We start from the raw sequence: 19,745 nt of genomic DNA on the forward strand, positions 1-19,745 counted from the left end.
GTAAAATTTTTAAAATTTTAAAATTTCTCACATTTTTTAAGCGTAATAACAGAGTAGATGAAGGCCAGCATAAATTCTCAATTTACACGTTTCCTACTTTACTTCCCTATTTTAGAACTGAAAATTTCACTGCATAAAAACTTAAGCGAAATTTTTATTTTGCTGAGATTATAAACTCATAAGTTTTAAATACGTTCTAAATAGGTTCAGATGAACAATTAATTATTTGTTAAAGAGTACATAAAAACTTACATAATTTAACTTTATCCTAAAAATATATCAAGATCGTGCCCAACTTTATCCCCATCATTTATGTCCGTCCCCTTCTCAGTAGCAGCAGCAGCCCAAGAATCATCGATCGATTTTGTCTCCACCAACCAAAAACCATACGATACGAGATCTAGCAACACCATATTTCCGTCGTCGTCGACATCACCACCACGAAGCGAAGGATTGCAATAATGAAATAATGTTCTTTTCCTGTTCCGAACAGTGGGACAATTATTTTTCGCCACTCGGACACGTCGACGAAATCGACACGAACCTGGTTCTTCTTGACTTGGTCAAAGTAATTAATTATATTTAATTGCGAAGAATTTATTTCTTGTTTGTTGTTCTTTTAACTTTGACAATTAATTGAAAAACGTGGATTGGTGGTTATCGAAAAGTTAATTAATTATTGTTGTGATATTATACGTTTTTTTTATCTCGGTGCAATATTTATTGGTTGAAGAAGAGGGAGAGAAGAACTCTAATTATTTTTAAGAGAAATATTTAAGAATCGTCTTTTTTTGAAAGTGTATATTTTTGAAGTCGTAAAACCGGAAGTGTGGTGTGAAAGGTGATTGTCAATGAGCGAAAATTTTCGCCCGTGTTCGGGATGAAGCGACGGAATGTTGACGCGACCAAGACGCGCCGACCTGTTAAAAAGATTCCTAAATTGTATGACGGTTTTTACACGGGGTGAGTGAAAGAAAATTGAGAGTTAATTGATGATGGTAATTAATTAAGGGGAACTAATTAATATGGAAATTTGGTGGTTTAGGTTGGTTGTTTACGTAAAGTTGGTCCTTCTCTGGGTTGCCGTGATGGGGGGTGACTTCCTCCTCGAGTTCCGCTTGGAATATCTTTACCCTATTTATCTTCTGGTCCACAATGCGTACGAGGCGTACAAGTTTCAAGGAGTGGTGAGTGATTAGTTGATTAATTAAATGTGAAAGTAATTAATTAATTTAATTAGGCATTCGCTCTCCTCCTCGTGTGCATCGTGGTTTCGGTGGATGTCATATGTTTGGGCGCTATTCCGCCGGCGTGGCTCTTTTTGCTGGGGTCGTTGGCAGTGTGGGGTCAAGTGGGGTGGAGTTTAACACCTCTGGGCCCCTTCCTCCTCATCCCCACGCTCATTTATCTGGACGGGAAGAGCATAAGACCGCTCCCTACACAACCAATTAGTCCTCTTGCCGCCCACTGGTGAGGAAACCTACTAATTTAATAATAAGATTTAATTATCATCATTAAAATTTTAACTTCCTTTTCTTCAGCGTGGGCTTCCCCTTGGTCTCACTCGGCTTCGCGGTGAAGTCTTTTCTCGGCACAAAGTTAAAACAGCGCACCCGAAATGATGTCGGGCGACAGAACGACATGCTATTTTCCATCCTATGGGACGCTCTTCCGAACCTGGCGCCACCTTTGCAGCTTCCGTCGCCATCACCGCCACCTCCTCTCACCATAATGACGACGTCGTCACCCGCCATCGTCAACAACAATGAGAACGTGGTGAACGGGTCGGCAGTATTAGTGAAGGGAAAAGTCTCCCCGACCACGGCAAGGCGGAAATCATTTGAAAATGGGGACATTTTATCGCCATTATCTCTCATGGATCATAACCACCATCACCACCATAACGCATCGCCATCACCGTCGCCATCCTCCTCGTCAACGTCTCTCCTCAACGGGGGAACAACGACGACGACGAAACATGTCAACAGCAACGGCGTGGCGGCCGCTATGGCGTCGTCGTCTTCGCCACGGGAGCAGCAGCAGTCTTCTCATTCTCATCATCACAACAATCACCACAACCATGTGAATAACAACAACGCTTCTTCTAATTCGAATTTGTCGTCGTCTTCTGGAGCAGCCAGCTCGCAGAGTAGTGCAGCAACAGCGGCAAATAATTCATCGGCAGCGTCTCCACTCAGCAACAGCAGTCATCACATGGCGTCTTCGTCTTCTCAGTACGCGAGCCCGTGTCCGACCTGTGCGGCGGCGTTGTTAGCGCCAAAGAAGAAGAAGGAGGAGTGTTGTATTAAGTGAGTGGAGCAAATTAATTAACTAATTAGTTATTAAACTAATTTTGTACGATTGCAGTTGATAATTTATTCATTTTCTGAATTTGTGACTGAAAAAGAGATACATAATTTTGTTATTTTTTCGTGCTTAGGCTGGAGTCTGAAGTTCGAAGGCTGAGAAGCGATCTGCACAGTGTTCGTTCCGTTGAATCCGACTTGAGGGGGCAGATCAGTGCGGTGCAAACGTCGGAAAGGAATCTCAGGGGGGACGTGGCACTCCTTCAGGTGAATACTGATGTAAATTAATTGGACATACGTAAATTAACGTCCGGTTTGTTTGTTTATGCAGGGAGAACACGAAGCCCTTCAACTAAAATACTCAGGTTAGCAGATATTAATGTTTAATTGATATAAATGAGGGGAGAAATGCTAATTAGAAAAATAAATTGTTATTTTTGGTACGCAGCTTTACAGTCAAAGAGTCAGGAGGAGAGGCAAAGTTATGAGAAAAAGTTGCTGGAAGAGCGTCGTCAGAAGGACAGCGCAATCAAGAAGCAGACCAAGGTTGGTAAATATTAATTAATAGATCGACCAATTAACTAAACTAACATTCTTGTTAGGCATCGCTTGAATGTTCCGGTGATTGCAAACGGAAACTGCGCGACGCTGATAGGGAGAAGGACGGGTTGCGAAGGGACTTGAAAATCTCTGAAGATAAAACGATCCGCTTGGAACGTGAGCTTCAAAATGTCAAGTCAACGTTGATGTTGGAACAGAAAAATAAGGAGGTGCTTATCAAATTAAAAAAAATAAGGTGAAAATTAGATAGGATAATGATATGATTTTTTTCAGTCTTCTGCCGAGACGGCCAAGCTACTCTCTCTCCTGTCCGCACTGCAAGATCAGAACGCTCACCTCGAGTCGAGTCTGGGGGCTGAAACGCGACTGAAATTGGATCTCTTTTCCGCCCTGGGCGAAGCGAGAAGACAGCTCTCGATAAGGTAAATACGATGATAGAAGTATAATCCTTGCCAAATTTTTACTGAAATTATATGAATTTGTTTTGCAGGGACACTTTGCTAAAAGTGAAGGAGGAAGACTTGGAAGAAATCCGGTCCAAGTACGTCGAACTCCTCGCCGTATCGGATTACACCTCGCATCACGCCCAACAGCAGCAGCAACATCAACAAAACGCTAATCACAACCATTTAAACCACAACCATCACAATCAACACGTCAACGTGATGCGGCAACAACAGCAAAATCTGTCCTGCATTTCGCAACTTCAACTCCAACAGCAGCAACAAGAACAGCAACAACAACAACAACAGCAACAATACTGTCATCAACAGCAGCAACAACCTCAGCAGACGAGACTAAAGACGTTGATGGGTGTGGCGGATGGGGGACAATCTCCCCCGGGCAGTGGAGGAAGGGAGAATCTCACCTTCTCGCCACTCATCGAGTCATAAATCAAGTGTGAAACAGGATCTCATCAAAGATAACTTCTCTTCGTCATCAATCATCGGTTATCTACTAAACTGAACTGTTTCATAATATGCCGTACTTTACTTGGTGGTGGTTAGCGGTGACCTCTTGACCTTGATAATTTGACCGTCTTCTTATTCTAATCGTACATATTTGTAATTATTTTTGTTGAACTTTTTAAAGGAAAATTTAAACACGGATTTATATTAAAATTCGTAAACTTCGAGTTAAAATCCAATCGCATTTTGTTTATGTACTTAACGAAACGAAACCGAAAACTGACTAAATTAATTATTTTGAGAAAGAAAATAACTATGAAACTGAAACGTACTTAAAAAAAACTTTATGTCTTCGTTCGAGTTAGTTTAGAAAGTTTACTTTAGTCAAAAAAGTAGTAGATAATTAATTAATTATTAATTAATAATTTGGACACGGAGTACTTTTTAACATTAATTTAGTTTTTCTTCGTCTTCATCTTCATCTCCGCCTAATATTTAATTTTTTTGGTCACCAAAACCTTCGCCAAAGTACAAGAAGTTCTCGCTGAGTCGTGTCTTCGTCTAAAAAATGTTTTCGTCAATGTTCGTCTTGGTGAGAAGAAGAAGAAAAAAAAGTGTAAACGTACGTAACCCCTCATTTACATCATCCCCACCCACCGTTGTCGTTGTGAGTCGCTTAAATTGTCAGTCAAATTGATGACGACGGTGCGCGCGACTATTATTCGTTGTCGTCGTATTCCCTTGCCACCCGCAAATCCTGTGTCTCTCTCTCTCTCTACGGGGACCGTCGTCCTCGTCGTCATTGAATAATTGTTGTCGTTGAATTGATGTTTCTTAGCTAGAAGAAAGAAGAAGAAAAAAGATGAAGTAAACGAAGGAGAATGACATGTCAAAGGTCATGTCATGTGAAATGTCATCATGAAAAATCATCTCGTTAAAATAAATAAATTGTTATTACTTACTTATATACATACATATTGCGTGTCCTCTGTGTACTAATGAAAAACTAAGAAGTAAGTGATAAATGTTGTAAAATTTAAAAAAAAGTATGTGTAAAACCTACTTTGTGAATTTGAATGTGAAAAAACTTGATCAGAAATAAAATAAAAATGCCGAGATCTTTGACCAGCCTGGAGAGGTAATTAATTATGGTGGTCAAGTCAAAGGTCGAGGTCTTTACTAAAGCAGCAGCATACAAAATTGAAGGATTGATGGTTTGATTTATTTTGAGAAAAAAAGTTGCATGGTAAAAAAAAAATTGGCGAGTAGTGAACGTTAAGAAGGGGTCGACTTATTGTTGTTGTTGGCGTTTGGCTTTGACGACATCGTGACGGCGCTGGACGTCCATTCTTTGCACGCCATTCGAGTAACGACCGCATCGAGGAGACTTGACGAAGCGAGTTCCTCCTCCCCGACTTGATACACTTTTTTGACCAGGGGAATATCTGTGAAGGTCGAGAGTTGGTCCAGATTGACTTCTTCGCCCAGAATTTGTTCCCCGACTTTGGCCCAGAGCGCTTTTTCTCCAATGATGAGAATGTCCGTGTCGCCGTCTTGCGCGCTGAAGAGGTTGAGCGATTCGGAAATCTGAGGGATATTTAATTGGTTAGTTATTTCAAGAAAAACTGTAGTTTTGCGGAAAACTTACGTTTTTTGAGGGGCTGAGAGAATAAAGGATTTCCGTGGGGAAGGATCGCGTCGTCATTGTGGCTTCTTTCACGTTGAAGAGAGCCTTGGTCACGGCGACGGAGACTTGGAATTGGTCGACGATCTGAGATAATCAATGTGATGATAAGGAGTAAAAGATAAGATATTTATTTACTTACCAGTTTTGGATTCAACAGAGTAAATGGCAATTTTGCGGAGAAGATGAGTTTCCTAAGTTGGGTTGTGTTTGTCACGTTTCGATACAATTTTCTGACCAGACTGTTCTCCTCCTCCCACACGAGACTGTACTGGAGATCCATCGTGGGAGAAATTTCGAAATTTTGACACGATTTTTCAGAAATTTTGACTGACTCACGTGGAAAATGAGACACGCCGGCAAAACTTGTTCAATGTTTTGACTTTTAGTGGGCAACTTGATCAGAACCAGAAGTAGAAGAAGAAGCGTAAAGTTTGCAATTATTTGTAATTTATAAATTTGCCATTTTTACGATAAGTAGTTATCATCATCATGGCGATGGAAAGACTTGCCGGCCTGGAGAAAGTGGAAAACGATATTCTAAGCTGTCTTCAAAGTGCAGGTAACATTACTAACTTAGTTTACAAAACTTTAATCTGAAATTTTAAAATTGTCCTTCTCGTGCAGGACAAGTCTTGACGGAAATGAGTAAAGATAAGCCCTCCCAGAAGCAAGTGGACATACACACGAACGTATTTATCAAAACGTTAAACACCGTGGAATTAGATTTGGGTAAGCATATCAACTATTTGACGCAAGTTTCGACCGGTCAGGCGCACGAAGGGTCGAGTTACGCGGCGCAGAAGACTTTACAAATGGCCTGGCATAGAAGTGAACATATGAGATCGAAGGTCATCGAGTTGGAGAGGGGGAGGAATCACATGTTCGTTGCGGCTGGATTGGCTGCGGTAAGAAAATATTAAGATAAGGTCGCCAACAAGAAATAAGTACGATAAGAACATTTTTCTTTTTACAGAGGCAAAGAATGGCAGCAGCAGCGGCCGCCGCCGCAGCTGCGGCAGGTCAACAAGGTCAAGGTCACCCTCAGCAGAACCCAAATGTGACCGGGCCAACGATGCCGACTTCTTCGCAAGGAATTAATAGCCATTCAGCGCCACATTAATCAAGGATAAACGTTTTTTATATATAAAGTAATTCTTTTATAAACGTTTTTATCAAGTAATTTTACAAAATATGTATTTAATTAATTTTAATTATTCTGTATACAAAAATTAAATCGAGTTTCTTCAGGATTTATTACCGTCGTTCTCATTTACTTCTTCCCCATAGTGGGATCTTTTGTCAATGCTGCGTCCTTTTTACTCTCCACATGTCGCGTAAAAGTTTCGCCAAATGTTTCCTCATCCTGGTCTGCATCTCCTGTGCAGCAAAAAAAATTAGTAACAACCTGGTTAATCTTTAATTGATAATTAATCAATTACTCTTAAGAAGCCCTAAATTATCTTCCTTCTCGGCATCCTCGTCACTCGTGTCTTCATCTTCATCATCCAATCTGAGTGACAATCCTGCCCCGGCGTCATGTCCAGAACGAATGAAACAGGACGGTTCTTCAGCAGCGTCGTCACTAGTACTACGTGCTGACGAAGATAAATCCGTCCTCAATTTCTGCATCTGTTTCGCTTTCCTCTTTTCTTGTGCGGCGATGCGGTCTTCCTGCATTTTCTGGTACATGGGGCGATACACGCTGAAAGTTGTGTTTAAAATTAAAATTAATGATTAAAATTAATGATGACCCATGCGATAGTATTTTTTTAGTTAAAAATTTAGGTTACGTTTCATAATCGGTGACAGCTTTTTGTACAGAATTGAAAAATTCGTCCATTCCGAATCCATCCGCGGCGGAGACAATGGTGAAGTCGATATTTTTGTAAAACTCTTCCATGCTGAGGGCGAGGGAGGAGGCGAGGTTTGCCGAGTAGTCGTCCCGCTTTCTTACAGCATCTTCGAACGCTTCGAAGTCGGTTATCCAGGCCGTTGCGTAGGAGGGGTCGACCTGGTCGCGCTGTGGAAAGGTAAATTAGTAACACACGAAATTGGAGAAATTTTTCGCAAATTTTCTTTCACCTTGTTGAGCGTGATGACAAGTGGAAGCTTGGTCTTGTAAAGGATTGAACATGCGTACGTCATATTGGAGATGAATGTGACCGGGTTTTTGTTGGTGATGAGGTCGGTGACGTAGATTAACACAGTGGGAAAGAGGGCGGCCAGCGATTCGGTGATAATGCTACCGGACGCGGACCACATGAAGACTTCGATCTGTCCGGGAGTGTCGATAATTATGTATTGATGCTTCTTCTTCTTTTCTAGGAGGAGGGATAAAACCTGGATAAAAAGAAGTCGTAAATTCAATTTTGAATTTTTAGGAAATTTATGGAGTAAGGAAAATTTAAGAAAATGAATTTAGTGAAACAAATATCGATAATTTTTTAGCCTAATGAGCTCAACCTGGTTAAACTTTGTCGCAAAGAGATTAAGGGACGTGACGATGGCTCCGTTTGGTCCGAGGTTGTAAACTTGCATGACCTTCTTATAATTAACCGTGTCCCGAATATCTATCATATTTAATTATCATTAATACTTAAAGATAAAGGTCAATTATCAATTATCCACTACCCACCAATGTTGACCGGATAAGGCGGATTATGACAGGCTGGGTCTAAATTGATTATGTAGGGAGGAGACTTCCGCTGGATACATTCTGCCGTGAGGCGTTGAGTGAGCGTCGTCTTTCCCGAGCCGGCCATCCCGACAACGATAAGAACAATAGGACCGTTGTGATCAGCAGCAGCGGCGGCGGCGGAGTCGAGCATGGCGGCAGCTTCAGGGTCACTAGACGACGTTGATGTCGACGTGGTGGCGGTGAGATTCGACATCTTTTCCGATATGTTCGGCATTTCGAGGGCGACTGGAATTTCTTTGGGGAGGTTGGCGTCCATGATTGATGAGGTCAAGTTCCGCCAGATTATGGATAGTTTCTGGAAAACAGGAAATCAAATCAATTTCAAATTTTAACGAACAATTCATCATTCAAGATTAAAATTAAACTTGATTTTGATAATAAAATTGAGGAGTTAAAAGGTCAAACTTACTTTTGAATTTGGATACTTGCCTTGCCGAAAACCGTGTCGAACACCTTACCAAAAACCTTGTCGAAACCTTGTCGAAAACCTTGTCGAATTTCAAACCCCAAACTAAATCCGAATCCCACGTGAGAACAAAACCGAGCGACGAAATTTCGTCTCTTTTTCCATTTGAGTTTGGCAACCTTCGGGGCAATCGAGATCAGATTTTGGAGCGAGCGAGAGAGAAGAACGAGTGAGAAAAAACGGGAGAAAATTCGAGCATTGTTTTTTGCTTGCCGGGTAGTCTGTCTGCTCTGCTTTGTTGTGTTGTAGAGTGGTCTGGTGGGTACCCTGCTCTTTTTCTTTCTCCGAATTCGGGTATTTTCGGACTGCGGCAGAAGAGGCCTGCAAGTCAAGTGCTGCTGAGAGACGACCATCGATCCGTCCGCAGTAGCAGCAGAAAGAAAGGCAAACACTCCTTTCGCTTTTAGATTTTAGACGTCGGCTCGGTTTTTCGGATTAGTTGACGCCGTGGTGTCTCTCTCTCTGCAACAACTACTCTCCATCACCCAAGTAAGAAGCCAAGTAGTCAAGAGAAGAAGAGTTGGGGGAGAGATAAGGTGAGGTCATTCATTTCATTGAATTTCATCATCTGCCTGACTTTTCAGATTTGACTGATTGATAAGCATGCATTGCATACTTGGTTTAGGAGAAGGAGGAGAAATCATGGCGACGGCGGGAGCAGGAGGAGGAATGGCCTTCAGACAAGTATTGACCCTCGCCTTTGTCGAAAAAGGGGATCAAGTCCTGCTCGGAATGAAAAAGAGGGGGTTCGGTCATGGAAGGTGGAACGGATTTGGGGGAAAAGTCGAGGCCGGAGAAAATGTGAGGGATGCGGCGGCAAGGTGAGGAAATAGATAAGCCATAGAGATACTATCTCTTTATCATAAGGTATGGCAAGATTTGTAAGCTAGGTACAGTTTTTTGTATGTAATTTCTCAAACTTGACAAGGTTTACTTGTATGCAAGTTTGCGAAATTGCAAATTTCAGTCTTTGTAAAGTTACATACATAGTTTACAAAAATCTCTGCAATTTTCATGCCTCGTTTAATTTTGTGTCAGTTTGTTCCATAAATCTTGTGAATATCAATCTAATTTAATTAACGTATTTTGTAAATAGGGAGCTGAATGAAGAATGTGGGTTGACTGTGAGCTCCACTGATCTCCAGCAGTTCGGCCTGATCCACTTTCTCTATCAGGGCAATCCCCGCGTCCACGAGGTTCATGTTTTTGGAACGAAAACTTTCTCCGGTGAACTGGTCGAGAGTGAGGAGATGGCCCCCAAATGGTGGGACAAGGCCGATGTCCCGTACGACTTTATGTGGCCGGATGACAGGATCTGGTACCCCCTCTTTTTCAAGGTATGTAAATATCCTGACAAAAACCCTGCATTTTTTTTAAATTGCGAAATTACGAATTGTACTTTATTTAGGGGACAAGTTTCCGTGGGATGTTCTTCTTTAACGAAGACTACGCCAAGATATCCGGATATCAAGTTACTTCCTGGGACGAGAAGGATGTCTTCGCCTCCGAGAACTGGGACCCCGTCGCCATGCCGGATTTATGGGAGAAGATTAAAGCTCTCCCCGTCGTCACGATGGGAGAAACAATGGAACCGGAAGTAGTGGTGCCAGCGCCGTGATGAAAGAAAGTGAACAAGCTGTGATTCCATGAGGTGCGATCTCTCGATAAGATAAGAATAATACTCCATTTTAAATACTGCTGCCAAAAAGTTCCTTAAAAGAGTCATTTGCACGATTTGTACTTATCAAAATTATAAGTAGTTTATAAATTTGTAAACTTGTAAATTTGTATAATTTTGCACGACTTATGTAAGTGCTTATCAAAAAATTAGAACAATTTTCAACCTGCTTTTCCACCTCTTGTTAACAACTATTATTTTATAATTTGATTCAATAAATTCTATATTTTAATTTTTTGCGGATTTAAAACTTATTTTATTTATTTATTTTTAGTAAAGTAAAATTCTGCCTGCTCGAAATATGCAAGTAGTTAACTAGATGAAAAATCTAACCTTATCGATGATGGCTTATCTACACCTTATCGTGTCCCTTGTCCTTCTTGCCACTACTTTTTTCCGGTGGTGGAGCTGGAGCTGGCATTTTGCTCTCGGGGACAATTCCTTCAAAAATTTGGACACTCCTCTTGACTTCGACCGGGTTCTGTGCCGGCCGTATCGTCGTCGTCGTCGCCATGTCAAGTCCTCCTCCTGTATTTGGATTCTTATACAAAAGATTGACATCTTCCTTTTTCTTCGTCTTCTTCTTGACGTTATCGTCGTGGTGGTGATGATGATGATGAGGATCCTGACTTATCGACATCCTTTCAACCGGTTCTCTAATGCTGAAACGTTGACTTGGTCTGTGCGACACGTGGCTGACCCGTTTTCTCTCCAATTCAGCCAAATGTTGGTCTTCTTTGGCCTGCAAGATTTCCGCTTCTTTCTCCTCGGCGCGGACTTTCTTCTCCATGGCGGCGTAGTCGTCTTCATCGAGGGTCGAGGCGCTGCCCCCAATGCTGCCTCCACCCAGACTAACCGCACCTCCTGTCGCGACTGTTGCGCTGTTCTTTCTGCGAGCCTGGGCGCGCTTCAACTTTTTCCTCCGGCGGAAACAGGTGAAACAACTGCGCAGGTAGAAGAAATCGATGAGGTATTCCTTCAAAGGGTAGCGGTAATGGCCGAGGCGGGCTTTCCTGAGATAGATGAGAGGTCAGAGGTCAAGGTTACGCTAGGAAAGGTCAAAGTTCACGTACTTTTTCAAAACGTAAAACTTGTGGGAAACCATTGTCGCGAAGATCTAGAGGAAATTGAGGATGGAAAGAATGTGTAGATTTGTGTGCAATTACTTTACACATTGCGATTTTTTGCATTTACGATAAGTAACGTGACGACGGAGAAGAGCGCCGTGACGCCGGCGCCGGCATAAGTGAGGAACTCAAAGATGCGTTCTTTGCACCCCGCTTTGAACACGTCGTGGAGGTCGATGTCTCTTGTGCATTGCGCGACGAGGGTTAAGTTCGACTAGTAGCAAAGAAATATACATAGGTAGGTTTATACATACTCTTGGTAACTTGCGCCATAGTTAAAGTATAACACTGGCGCAAATATAGCTTAGACATATTTACCTGCCGCCTCCCGTGCGAATTTTGGCAACAACTCCACGGCACTTTATCCTCTCCGTCGTAATTTATATTGACCCACTCATCCGGCGAGTCAACGCCACAGCAGCGTAACTTAATAGTTAGAGAGAGAGAGAGAGAAAGTGGAATTTGCAAGAAATCATTTCCATGCAAAAAAATTCATGAAAAATTTCATGAAAGAATCTGATATCTAACACTTCAAAAATTGGAAGGAATTGACAGACTCAATTTTCATGTAAAATTTCACCAAATTGGAGTGCCTACATTTCCATGCTAAAAATGTCATGAATAATTTTCATCTGATCTCTAACATTCTATATAAAATTGTAACGAATTGACTGTTCTGTGTCAATTTTGATTTAAAATTTCCACAAATTTTAGGACATACATATATTGACTTTGCAAAAAACGTCATGCAACTTTTATCTGATCTCTAACATTTTAAAAATTTAAATGGAATCGACACTGAATTGTGAAAATTTTCATGAAAAATTTCACCAAATTTCATCTCCTATTTTTATTTACATTTTACATACATAAAGCTGGAGGAGATCCCAGCCATCCCGTGAAAGATTGTCGGCCCGGGGGTGGTGGTAAAACGCTTGATGGTGCAGCATCGTCCTCTGCAACTTCTGCTGGGAGAGGTCACCCACGAACGTGATGGCGGAAAAGCCGCACGCCAGCGACACCGGGAGAAACCAGGGGGCCGTCAGCATGAACTAAATTATCAAGATTAAGATAAGGACATATCTATTACCGGTAATATAATACCAAGTGGTAATCATACATCTATGACTCCATCAAAGTCGTATTGATAAGTTGATACCGTGTAGTAATAGGTCGGTATTAAAGTTTTACGGTAAAACTTACCATATCGGTAGCAAATTTTTAAGGACTCGTACGATTTTAATACCAAACCGTAGCAACTTTAATACAGGAAGATCAATATCTGCGTTACTGTACCAGATTTCTTGCTCACCGTTTTGGCGTAAAATGCGAAAATAATAATTATGCAAATGTCGCCAGAGTTTGAATTTTATGTATGTAAATACGTACCCGCTTAAGAACGCGATCTTGCGCGCTGGTCGCAGAAAGATAGCCCCACGAGCCGACGACGTAGCTTTGTAGGACGATGATGCCTAGCATGGGGAAGTGAATTCCGGGGTCGTCGATGTCCACGCCGTAGAATTCCTTCGCGTAGTCGTTCACGGCAAAGTGACGGGGCCAACGGTAAATTAGTTCAAACCAGAGGGCCGCCTCGAGCAAGGTTATGCCCTAAGAAATGATAAGGGAGACGGGTTATCAGAGTGGATATTTTAGTAAGTAGGCTTCGTTAGGGCGCATATTTCGAGCTGATTTTGCAAAAAAAATTAGATAATTACAGCACTTTTTAAAAAACAAAATCCGCAAATTTGTGAACTTTTTCCGGGAGGAGTTATACCGAATCGGTATAAAATCCGTATATAATGGAGATAACATTGTCTATTAATTTGATAGAAATGGAGAAAATTCATTTTGAAGTTTTTTTGGGGAACGATATTTTGTACATTTAATTAATTGCATTATATTTTTTAGAAAAATTAAAAAATTGCATTTGAATATTTGAAATTTGCACGGAATTTGCAAACTACAAGCTGATTTTGCAAAAATGGAGAAAGCTATCCTTCTGTCCTTCGTGCAAGATAATTTTTAGTGGGGAACGATTTGTTTTTTTATATTTTTTTTTGCATAGAAAATTCAGAAATTAATTTCAGAAATTTATCAATTTGTTCCTACCCAGAGGAAGAGGGAGATAAATATGAGAATCCTTCTCATCGTGACTCGACGACATTCCCGACTTCTCAAAAGTCCCGAATGTGTCACGGCAGTAGAGCTGAGTGAATCGCCAACCGCCACGGCGTGCCTTTTGTGGCGTCGATAGTACTCATTGAACCGATCCACGAGATCCTGGTCGGTCTCTTTCCCTGTAAAAAGACGACAAAGGTCAAAGGTCACGCACGGGTCAAAATCAGGGAATTTGACAAGATCTTTATTAAGTAGCGTCAGCTACTTATTGTGATCGTTTTGTCCGTCCGTCTGTCCGTCTGTCCGTCCGTCCGTCCGTAAGCAGGATATCTCCAGAACGAGTTAACATAATCGAACCCTGTTTTCGCCATTATTCTTCTAATTTTTAGTTCTCGGTCGAGTTCGAAAATGGGGTCAATCGGACCACCCCCCACAGCGCCAGGGGGTGTGGTCCAAAATTAAATTCACGTTAATTTTCATATGGGGTGTAATTTTAAAGGAAATTTGACCGCGATTTCAATGACGTTAATATTTTTGACCTCATGACCTTGTGGACGAGGTCACAGGTCAAAAAGATACTTAATTGTCATATGGGGTGTCATTTTAAAGGAAATTTGACCCCGATTTCAAGGACGTTAATATTTTTGACCTCATGACCATGAGGACGAGGTCAGGGGTCAAAAATATATAATTGTCAGATATGATGTAATTTTTAAGAAAATTTCGATCGTTCTGACGCTACTTTTTTATATTCGTTTGTAAGGGTTTATTTATTTACCAGTGATATGAATATCTGGAAGACTGCTTGGCTTGACGATGACAATACCGGACGTTGAGACTGGATTATCGTCATCAATCGCGGTAGTGAGAGTAATTTCAGGGGCATTATTTCCCTTAGGGGGAGGTGGAGGATTAACAGGGTGACTCATGGTTTCCGTAATCGCGGACGATTAAGATTTGCGTTTGGAGGAACAGGGGTGTCGAATTTTGAGTAGGTGTGGTTGCCAAGGGGGTTATGCAGATAATTAGCATATTATGCAAATTACTACTTAGCTGATCAATCATGACTCATGGACACTTCCAAGATTCAAACCTTGACTGAGGCGTGCATGCTGGACCGTTGGGTGGTCCATTTTAACGTAACCACTGACGCCACGCTTGCGACTCACGTTTGCGACATGGTGGTCGACGGTGATTTCGAATTTTAAGGGGGACGTGGTTCCCAAGGGCGTTATGTAAATAATTAGCATATTATGCAAATTAGCTAATCAATCATGACACGTCCAAGACTCCTTCAACCGTGCATTTATGTACCTAGTAATTCTGTCCTAGTAAAAGTAACCGTCAACCGTATTCGCGGTGGTGGTAATGGTGGTAACGCCCGTATTTTCTATTTCTGGACACAGGTATCTTGTCTCCGTGTCCGTCAGTCAGTGGACAATTCGGAGATATGATAAGGAGAGAAAGCTCGTGGTGGTGGTGGTGGTCATTTTTGGTGTGATGTGCCTCGCTCTCTCTGGCAACGGGCCGGCCCTACATGAATAATTGTGTATTTGCGGGTAGTATAGACTACCCGCAAGTGCATAACGTACCGATATGCGTGTTTATGCGGGTATTTGTTCACCCCTCTCATGCAATTTGTCCCCCGTTAGTCATTTGTCCCGTGTCCACTTGTTTGCTTCTTCGGCTGTAGAAATAAATACGTAAAACAGAGCAGGACGACGGTTCATTAGACGACGAGCCACTTTCCCGACTGGATGTGGCGTGCCATTTATCTCGCACCCGGTTTTTTTATGGGTAAAAATTGTGACAATTTTATCTACACAGAAGATAAAATTGTTACTGCAAAAATTGTAGCGTTCCTAAAATGGGTATATGTAAATTTTGGTATCTTTGTAAATAAAATTGTGCCATAATTTTATGTAGCTGCAAAAAAAAACAGGGTAAGATAATGGTGGCTACCTAAAAATTAGTGACAATTTTACACAGAGAAAATTGATACTACAAAAATTGAGGGGTGATTAAAGTACATACAAATTTTGCAAAATTTTGGTACCATCAACCATTGTAAAGAAGATTTTGTGACGATTTTATGTAGCTACAAAAAAACCGGGTGAGATAATTGTGGGTAAATTTTCGAGATTGTAAAAAATTACGAGAATTTTACACAGATAAAATTGTTACTAAAAAACTTAAGGGGCCATTAAAAATTGTGTATATAAGTTTTGGTATCTATAAATGAAATTGTGCAACCAATTTTTAGCCACAGAAAAATCGGGTGAGATAAATGTGGCTAAATTTTCTTTATCAAAATTTACAAATTTTTGCATAGTATAAATTTTTTTTAGTAAATTTTGGGTTTGATTTTATTGCCAGGATTTGACGAGGAGAAGAAAACCCGTGGAATTTGGGGGTCGTGAAACGAAAGGTGTCCCGATTTTCTTGTGAGAGACCCGTCCATCTGGAAGACTAGTGATTTGATTGTTTTAAAATTAAAGACGAAACAGCGAGTCACTAGACTTTCTTTATGGCCTCGTCTCCAACTCAGCAATGGGGGTGAAAAAATCGACCGAATTTTTGTACTGGCCGTGGCGTCACCACCCGATTGACGAGGTGGCAGTGAAGTGAAATCCGATACGCAACAGGTAACTTGACCCGTTTTCTTTATTGTTCTTTAGATGCCCTGAAAATAGAAACTTATTTTTACATCTTAGCATCTTAAGGTGCTATAGGATGACAATTTTATTTGGGATAGATGAAAATTTGTTAAATGACATCAATTTCTTGAGTTTTGAGATAAATGCAACTTTTCATAGTTTCATGCTAAGGTAATTTTTCCCCTATTAAACTATGATTTGAAAAAAAAAAACATTCTTGAGGACATTTATTATGAAAAAATAGCAAATGAAATACAATTTTTTTCAAATCGATAGTTTTCTACTAGCAAAAATTAAGTTTAAATAAAAGCTTGAAAAGTTACATTCATCTCAAAACTCATGAAACTAATGCCATTTTAGAAATTTTCATTTAAAAATCCGGGGTAAAATGAGATTAAAAATCTATTACGCTTCAATACTTCATCCTATAGCACCTTAATAACTTACCATGCATCACTAAATTTGTTCATAGAAAGATACAAATTATTATAAGCTGAATTTAGGCTTATTTTGTGTGAAACATGTGAATTATCCTGAGGGGACGTGAAATCTTTCATGTTCTGGAACAAGTCTTGTTCTTCTACTCATTAGTCGAATTAAATATTTATGTGCATATGTTTGCTCATCGTCAGCATATAAATTATAATGGAGGTGGAAGAAGGAGAAGATCATTATTTTGTGCAGCGTGGGTAGAAGAGCAGAGCGGATTGAAATACAGAATAATACCTATTTCACAATAATATGCTTATTGTTATACGACTTTCACCCCAAAACTTTCTCCAAGAGGGGAGAAAACAGGGTGACTGAGACATCATGGGTTTTTTGAGAAATTGTATTTTTTGCACTATGTATGAATTGTTTTTTTAGTGTGAAATTTGGAAAATATAAGTCTTGTCATATTTATTATAAATTTAACGATATGCTTGAAAACATAGTGGAAATTTTGGGTTGTAAAATATCAGATTTTAGACAAATTTTGGGACATTTTTACATGAGAAAGTATACCTGGTTAATGAAAAGACTTATTTTTTTGTACCTAATTTTTAATTCTTTAACTTCAAGCTCATTTTGCGTAACTTTAATTCCGTAAAAGAAATTCGCAAAAAAAATTAAACAATAAAAATTAAGTAGGTTCACCTCCGCTACTTTTTGAATGCTTTGAATTAGGAAACAGAAATTTTCGAAAAAATGCTGAGATTGTGTAGAAAATTAAGCGCTATGTTATGAATTTGGAATAAAAATATCAGATTTAGACAATTTTGAAATGCACCTGCACTTTGAAAACATTTATTTTTATTGTCAATTTTTTGTTGTTTAACGGCAATCTCGTTTTGCATATTTTAAATTCCGTAACAGAAATTTAGAAAAATTCTAAATTAGAGAAATTACGTAGATATTTGACAATTTAGGTGTTTTGGGTAAGATCAGATTTTAGACCCAAGAAATTTTACAAGAAAAAATACCGGTAAATGAAAACATTTTTCGTACTTTAGTTGCTTGACTGTATTCTTATTTTATTATGCATAATTTAATATGCATAACTTTACTTCCGTAACAAAAATTTAGACAAATGCTTAATAAGAAAAAGCATATAGGTAGGTGACTTCGAACTTTGTAAGGATGCTATGAATAGAAATTTTGGAAAACTGCTGGGATTATTGATAGTAAATTAAGAAATATGTTATGCATAGCGAATTTTTTATTACAAATTTCAGATTTTAGACAAATTTTAGGAAATTTTTGCTCGAGAAAATATTCCTGCTTAATGAAAATATTTATTTTTCTACTTAATTTTTCGATCAAATTTTGCATACTTTTAATGCCATAAAGGAAATTTAGAAAGATGCTGAAACCAACAAGGCACGTAAGTAGGTGTCGAAGGCCTTTTTGAAAAATAATAAACACAAAAAACTGCATGTATTTTTATGACTCAAAAAGTACGGTTTGAAACTAAAAATTATAACTCAAAATTTTGTAACAATTTCTAAGCTAAATTTAAAAAAAAACAGTAACACATTCAAAAAAGCCGAAAACCCACTGAGGCAATTCACCCAGTTACCAGTGCTTGATAACATTGTAAAATCCCTAAATTCTGTAAACTTATGTAAGTACAAACTTTCACAAAATTTCACAAAAATTTCGAAGGAAACTTAGCTCCCAGATTTTTGTAAACTTACTCAGATCAAGGGCGTCTCTTTATTTTGTAAAAATTTGTACCATTATTTTACAAAACTTACTCATTTTACAAAGTTACCAAGGCCTGCGTGTTTCGCAACCCTGTAAAATGTAGGGATTTTCTCCGTCTTGCATAATCCTTGTGAAGGACAAAGGATAATATTTGGTGGAGACGGGCACACTCCACTTCATCTCCTCAAGAGAGAGAAAGCAAAGCAAAGAAAAGAAAAGATTTAGTTCTAAAAATAAACAGAGATCCGAATAATGAATGGAATAAATGAATTTATGGAGAAAGTGAAGCAATATGCCAATTAATTATTTTATTTTGACATGAATTAATTTGGCTACATTTCATGTATTTTGTAATCAGAAATGATGGTAGTTTGGAAACTATTTAGTTTGCAAATTGGGTAAATTTGGGGAAAGTTGTGACCTTTACGAATTCTAGGAGACCCAAAAATAGTGAATTTATGTATGCAGTACTAAAGTCTCAATCGAGTAGAAATAAAGGTGTAGTTTAATAAGTATTTCGAAATTTACTGAAAATTTGACTAATTTGACGATTTTTTTTACAAACTTGTCTACATTTTATGTTGTAGCCTGCATAAGCAGAAATGATGCAAGTATGAAAAACTAGTTTAGAAATAAAATAAAATTTTAACAGTTGTTTTGAAGTTTGCAAAATCTTAGAGATGCAAAAATGCTGCAGTTATGTATTTAATACCAAAATCTCTTGTGTTTTTTCAGATTGAGCAGAAAACTGATAAATATGTATGTATGTACATCGAATCTAATATATCTGATTTACAGAGAATTTTAAAATTCTTAAATTTGTATCCTTGAACAATAGCATCTAGATCGTTCAAGAAAAAAAATAAGTTTACAAAATTTACGGATTTTACGGTGGTGGTGTACGAATTGCCTCATTGTAAAATCCGAATTTACGGATTTGAACACCGTAAAATCCGTAAATTTTCAAAAGTCAACTTGCAAATTTTGCTTTTCTATTTCCAAAAATTATTTTAGAAATTCCTATACAGTGAATCAAAACCTAGGTAATTACTGATTACGTCGAAGACATGTTGAACATTTTACAATGGCGTATAAATTAACAACGAAAATTTACAAAATTTTGAAAATAAATTATTTTTGCAAATTTTGTCTTTCAGCTAAACAAACAATTTTAAAATTTGGTTTATATTGCAAGAGAAACTCGAAACACCTGTTTACTAATAAGATTAACGATATATTCAGCATTTTAAAAATATGGCGTATAAATCTAACAAAAGGTTACAAAATTTTGAAAATAAAATTTATGTACTTACAAACTTTGTATTTTTATTTTGAAAAATAATTTCAAAAAT

The 19,745-nt window shown here is 39.0% G+C and overlaps 5 protein-coding genes across 5 annotated transcripts; 3 read left to right on the plus strand and 2 right to left on the minus strand.

The window, feature by feature from the left end:
• The first annotated feature begins 359 nt into the window (after positions 1–359).
• LOC110849531 (macoilin-2) lies at positions 360–4,975 on the plus strand. Its single transcript, XM_022096951.2, has 10 exons — positions 360–963; positions 1,046–1,187; positions 1,241–1,470; positions 1,542–2,309; positions 2,441–2,573; positions 2,638–2,671; positions 2,755–2,852; positions 2,909–3,076; positions 3,141–3,289; positions 3,358–4,975. The coding sequence occupies exons 1-10, from the start codon at positions 881–883 to the stop codon at positions 3,758–3,760; spliced, it is 2,208 nt and encodes a 735-aa protein (XP_021952643.1). The 5' UTR covers positions 360–880; the 3' UTR covers positions 3,761–4,975.
• LOC110849532 (EKC/KEOPS complex subunit TPRKB) lies at positions 4,976–5,778 on the minus strand. The gene is made up of 3 exons (XM_022096952.2): positions 5,602–5,778; positions 5,424–5,546; positions 4,976–5,362 (listed from the first exon to the last, which is right to left on the minus strand). Exons 1-3 carry the CDS (start codon positions 5,740–5,742, stop codon positions 5,051–5,053), a joined length of 576 nt encoding a protein of 191 aa, XP_021952644.1. The 5' UTR covers positions 5,743–5,778; the 3' UTR covers positions 4,976–5,050.
• Positions 5,779–5,813: 35 nt separating this feature from the next.
• LOC110849536 (mediator of RNA polymerase II transcription subunit 11) lies at positions 5,814–6,712 on the plus strand. Its single transcript, XM_022096955.2, has 3 exons — positions 5,814–6,021; positions 6,087–6,367; positions 6,436–6,712. The coding sequence occupies exons 1-3, from the start codon at positions 5,952–5,954 to the stop codon at positions 6,580–6,582; spliced, it is 498 nt and encodes a 165-aa protein (XP_021952647.1). The 5' UTR covers positions 5,814–5,951; the 3' UTR covers positions 6,583–6,712.
• Positions 6,596–8,722, minus strand: LOC110849533 (GPN-loop GTPase 1). The gene is made up of 7 exons (XM_022096953.2): positions 8,570–8,722; positions 8,098–8,455; positions 7,926–8,032; positions 7,545–7,802; positions 7,253–7,482; positions 6,902–7,164; positions 6,596–6,839 (listed from the first exon to the last, which is right to left on the minus strand). The coding sequence occupies exons 2-7, from the start codon at positions 8,414–8,416 to the stop codon at positions 6,733–6,735; spliced, it is 1,284 nt and encodes a 427-aa protein (XP_021952645.1). The 5' UTR covers positions 8,417–8,455; positions 8,570–8,722; the 3' UTR covers positions 6,596–6,732.
• A 119-nt stretch (positions 8,723–8,841) lies between these two features.
• On the plus strand, positions 8,842–10,547 carry LOC110849535 (7,8-dihydro-8-oxoguanine triphosphatase). Its single transcript, XM_022096954.2, has 4 exons — positions 8,842–9,162; positions 9,252–9,447; positions 9,723–9,963; positions 10,035–10,547. Exons 2-4 carry the CDS (start codon positions 9,269–9,271, stop codon positions 10,242–10,244), a joined length of 630 nt encoding a protein of 209 aa, XP_021952646.1. The 5' UTR covers positions 8,842–9,162; positions 9,252–9,268; the 3' UTR covers positions 10,245–10,547.
• Positions 10,548–19,745: the final 9,198 nt, after the last annotated feature.

This window comes from Folsomia candida, unplaced genomic scaffold (genome assembly GCF_002217175.1).
Source record: "Folsomia candida strain VU population unplaced genomic scaffold, ASM221717v1 Fcan01_Sc004, whole genome shotgun sequence".
In the NCBI taxonomy this organism is placed as follows: Eukaryota; Metazoa; Arthropoda; class Collembola; order Entomobryomorpha; family Isotomidae; genus Folsomia; species Folsomia candida.

Bases quoted from the DNA above. Each gene is read 5' to 3' on its own strand.
- LOC110849533 (XM_022096953.2), bottom strand. From the start codon at position 8,416: ATGGACGCCAACCTCCCCAAAGAAATTCCAGTCGCCCTCGAAATGCCG. The intron at 8,033-8,097 runs GTGGGTAGTGGA...TAAATATGATAG, and splicing joins GCCTTATCCGGTCAACATTG to ATATTCGGGACACGGTTAAT. The intron at 7,483-7,544 runs GTGAAAGAAAAT...ACCTTTCCACAG, and splicing joins TTGTCATCACGCTCAACAAG to CGCGACCAGGTCGACCCCTC.
- LOC110849536 (XM_022096955.2), top strand. From the start codon at position 5,952: ATGGCGATGGAAAGACTTGCCGGCCTGGAGAAAGTGGAAAACGATATT. The intron at 6,022-6,086 runs GTAACATTACTA...CTTCTCGTGCAG, and splicing joins AAGCTGTCTTCAAAGTGCAG to GACAAGTCTTGACGGAAATG. The intron at 6,368-6,435 runs GTAAGAAAATAT...TTCTTTTTACAG, and splicing joins TTGCGGCTGGATTGGCTGCG to AGGCAAAGAATGGCAGCAGC.
- LOC110849535 (XM_022096954.2), top strand. From the start codon at position 9,269: ATGGCGACGGCGGGAGCAGGAGGAGGAATGGCCTTCAGACAAGTATTG. The intron at 9,448-9,722 runs GTGAGGAAATAG...TTTTGTAAATAG, and splicing joins GTGAGGGATGCGGCGGCAAG to GGAGCTGAATGAAGAATGTG. The intron at 9,964-10,034 runs GTATGTAAATAT...TACTTTATTTAG, and splicing joins GGTACCCCCTCTTTTTCAAG to GGGACAAGTTTCCGTGGGAT.
- LOC110849532 (XM_022096952.2), bottom strand. From the start codon at position 5,742: ATGGATCTCCAGTACAGTCTCGTGTGGGAGGAGGAGAACAGTCTGGTC. The intron at 5,547-5,601 runs GTAAGTAAATAA...TGATTATCTCAG, and splicing joins CTCTGTTGAATCCAAAACTG to ATCGTCGACCAATTCCAAGT. The intron at 5,363-5,423 runs GTAAGTTTTCCG...AATATCCCTCAG, and splicing joins CTCTCAGCCCCTCAAAAAAC to ATTTCCGAATCGCTCAACCT.
- LOC110849531 (XM_022096951.2), top strand. From the start codon at position 881: ATGAAGCGACGGAATGTTGACGCGACCAAGACGCGCCGACCTGTTAAA. The intron at 2,672-2,754 runs GTTAGCAGATAT...TTTGGTACGCAG, and splicing joins CCTTCAACTAAAATACTCAG to CTTTACAGTCAAAGAGTCAG. The intron at 2,853-2,908 runs GTTGGTAAATAT...CATTCTTGTTAG, and splicing joins CAATCAAGAAGCAGACCAAG to GCATCGCTTGAATGTTCCGG.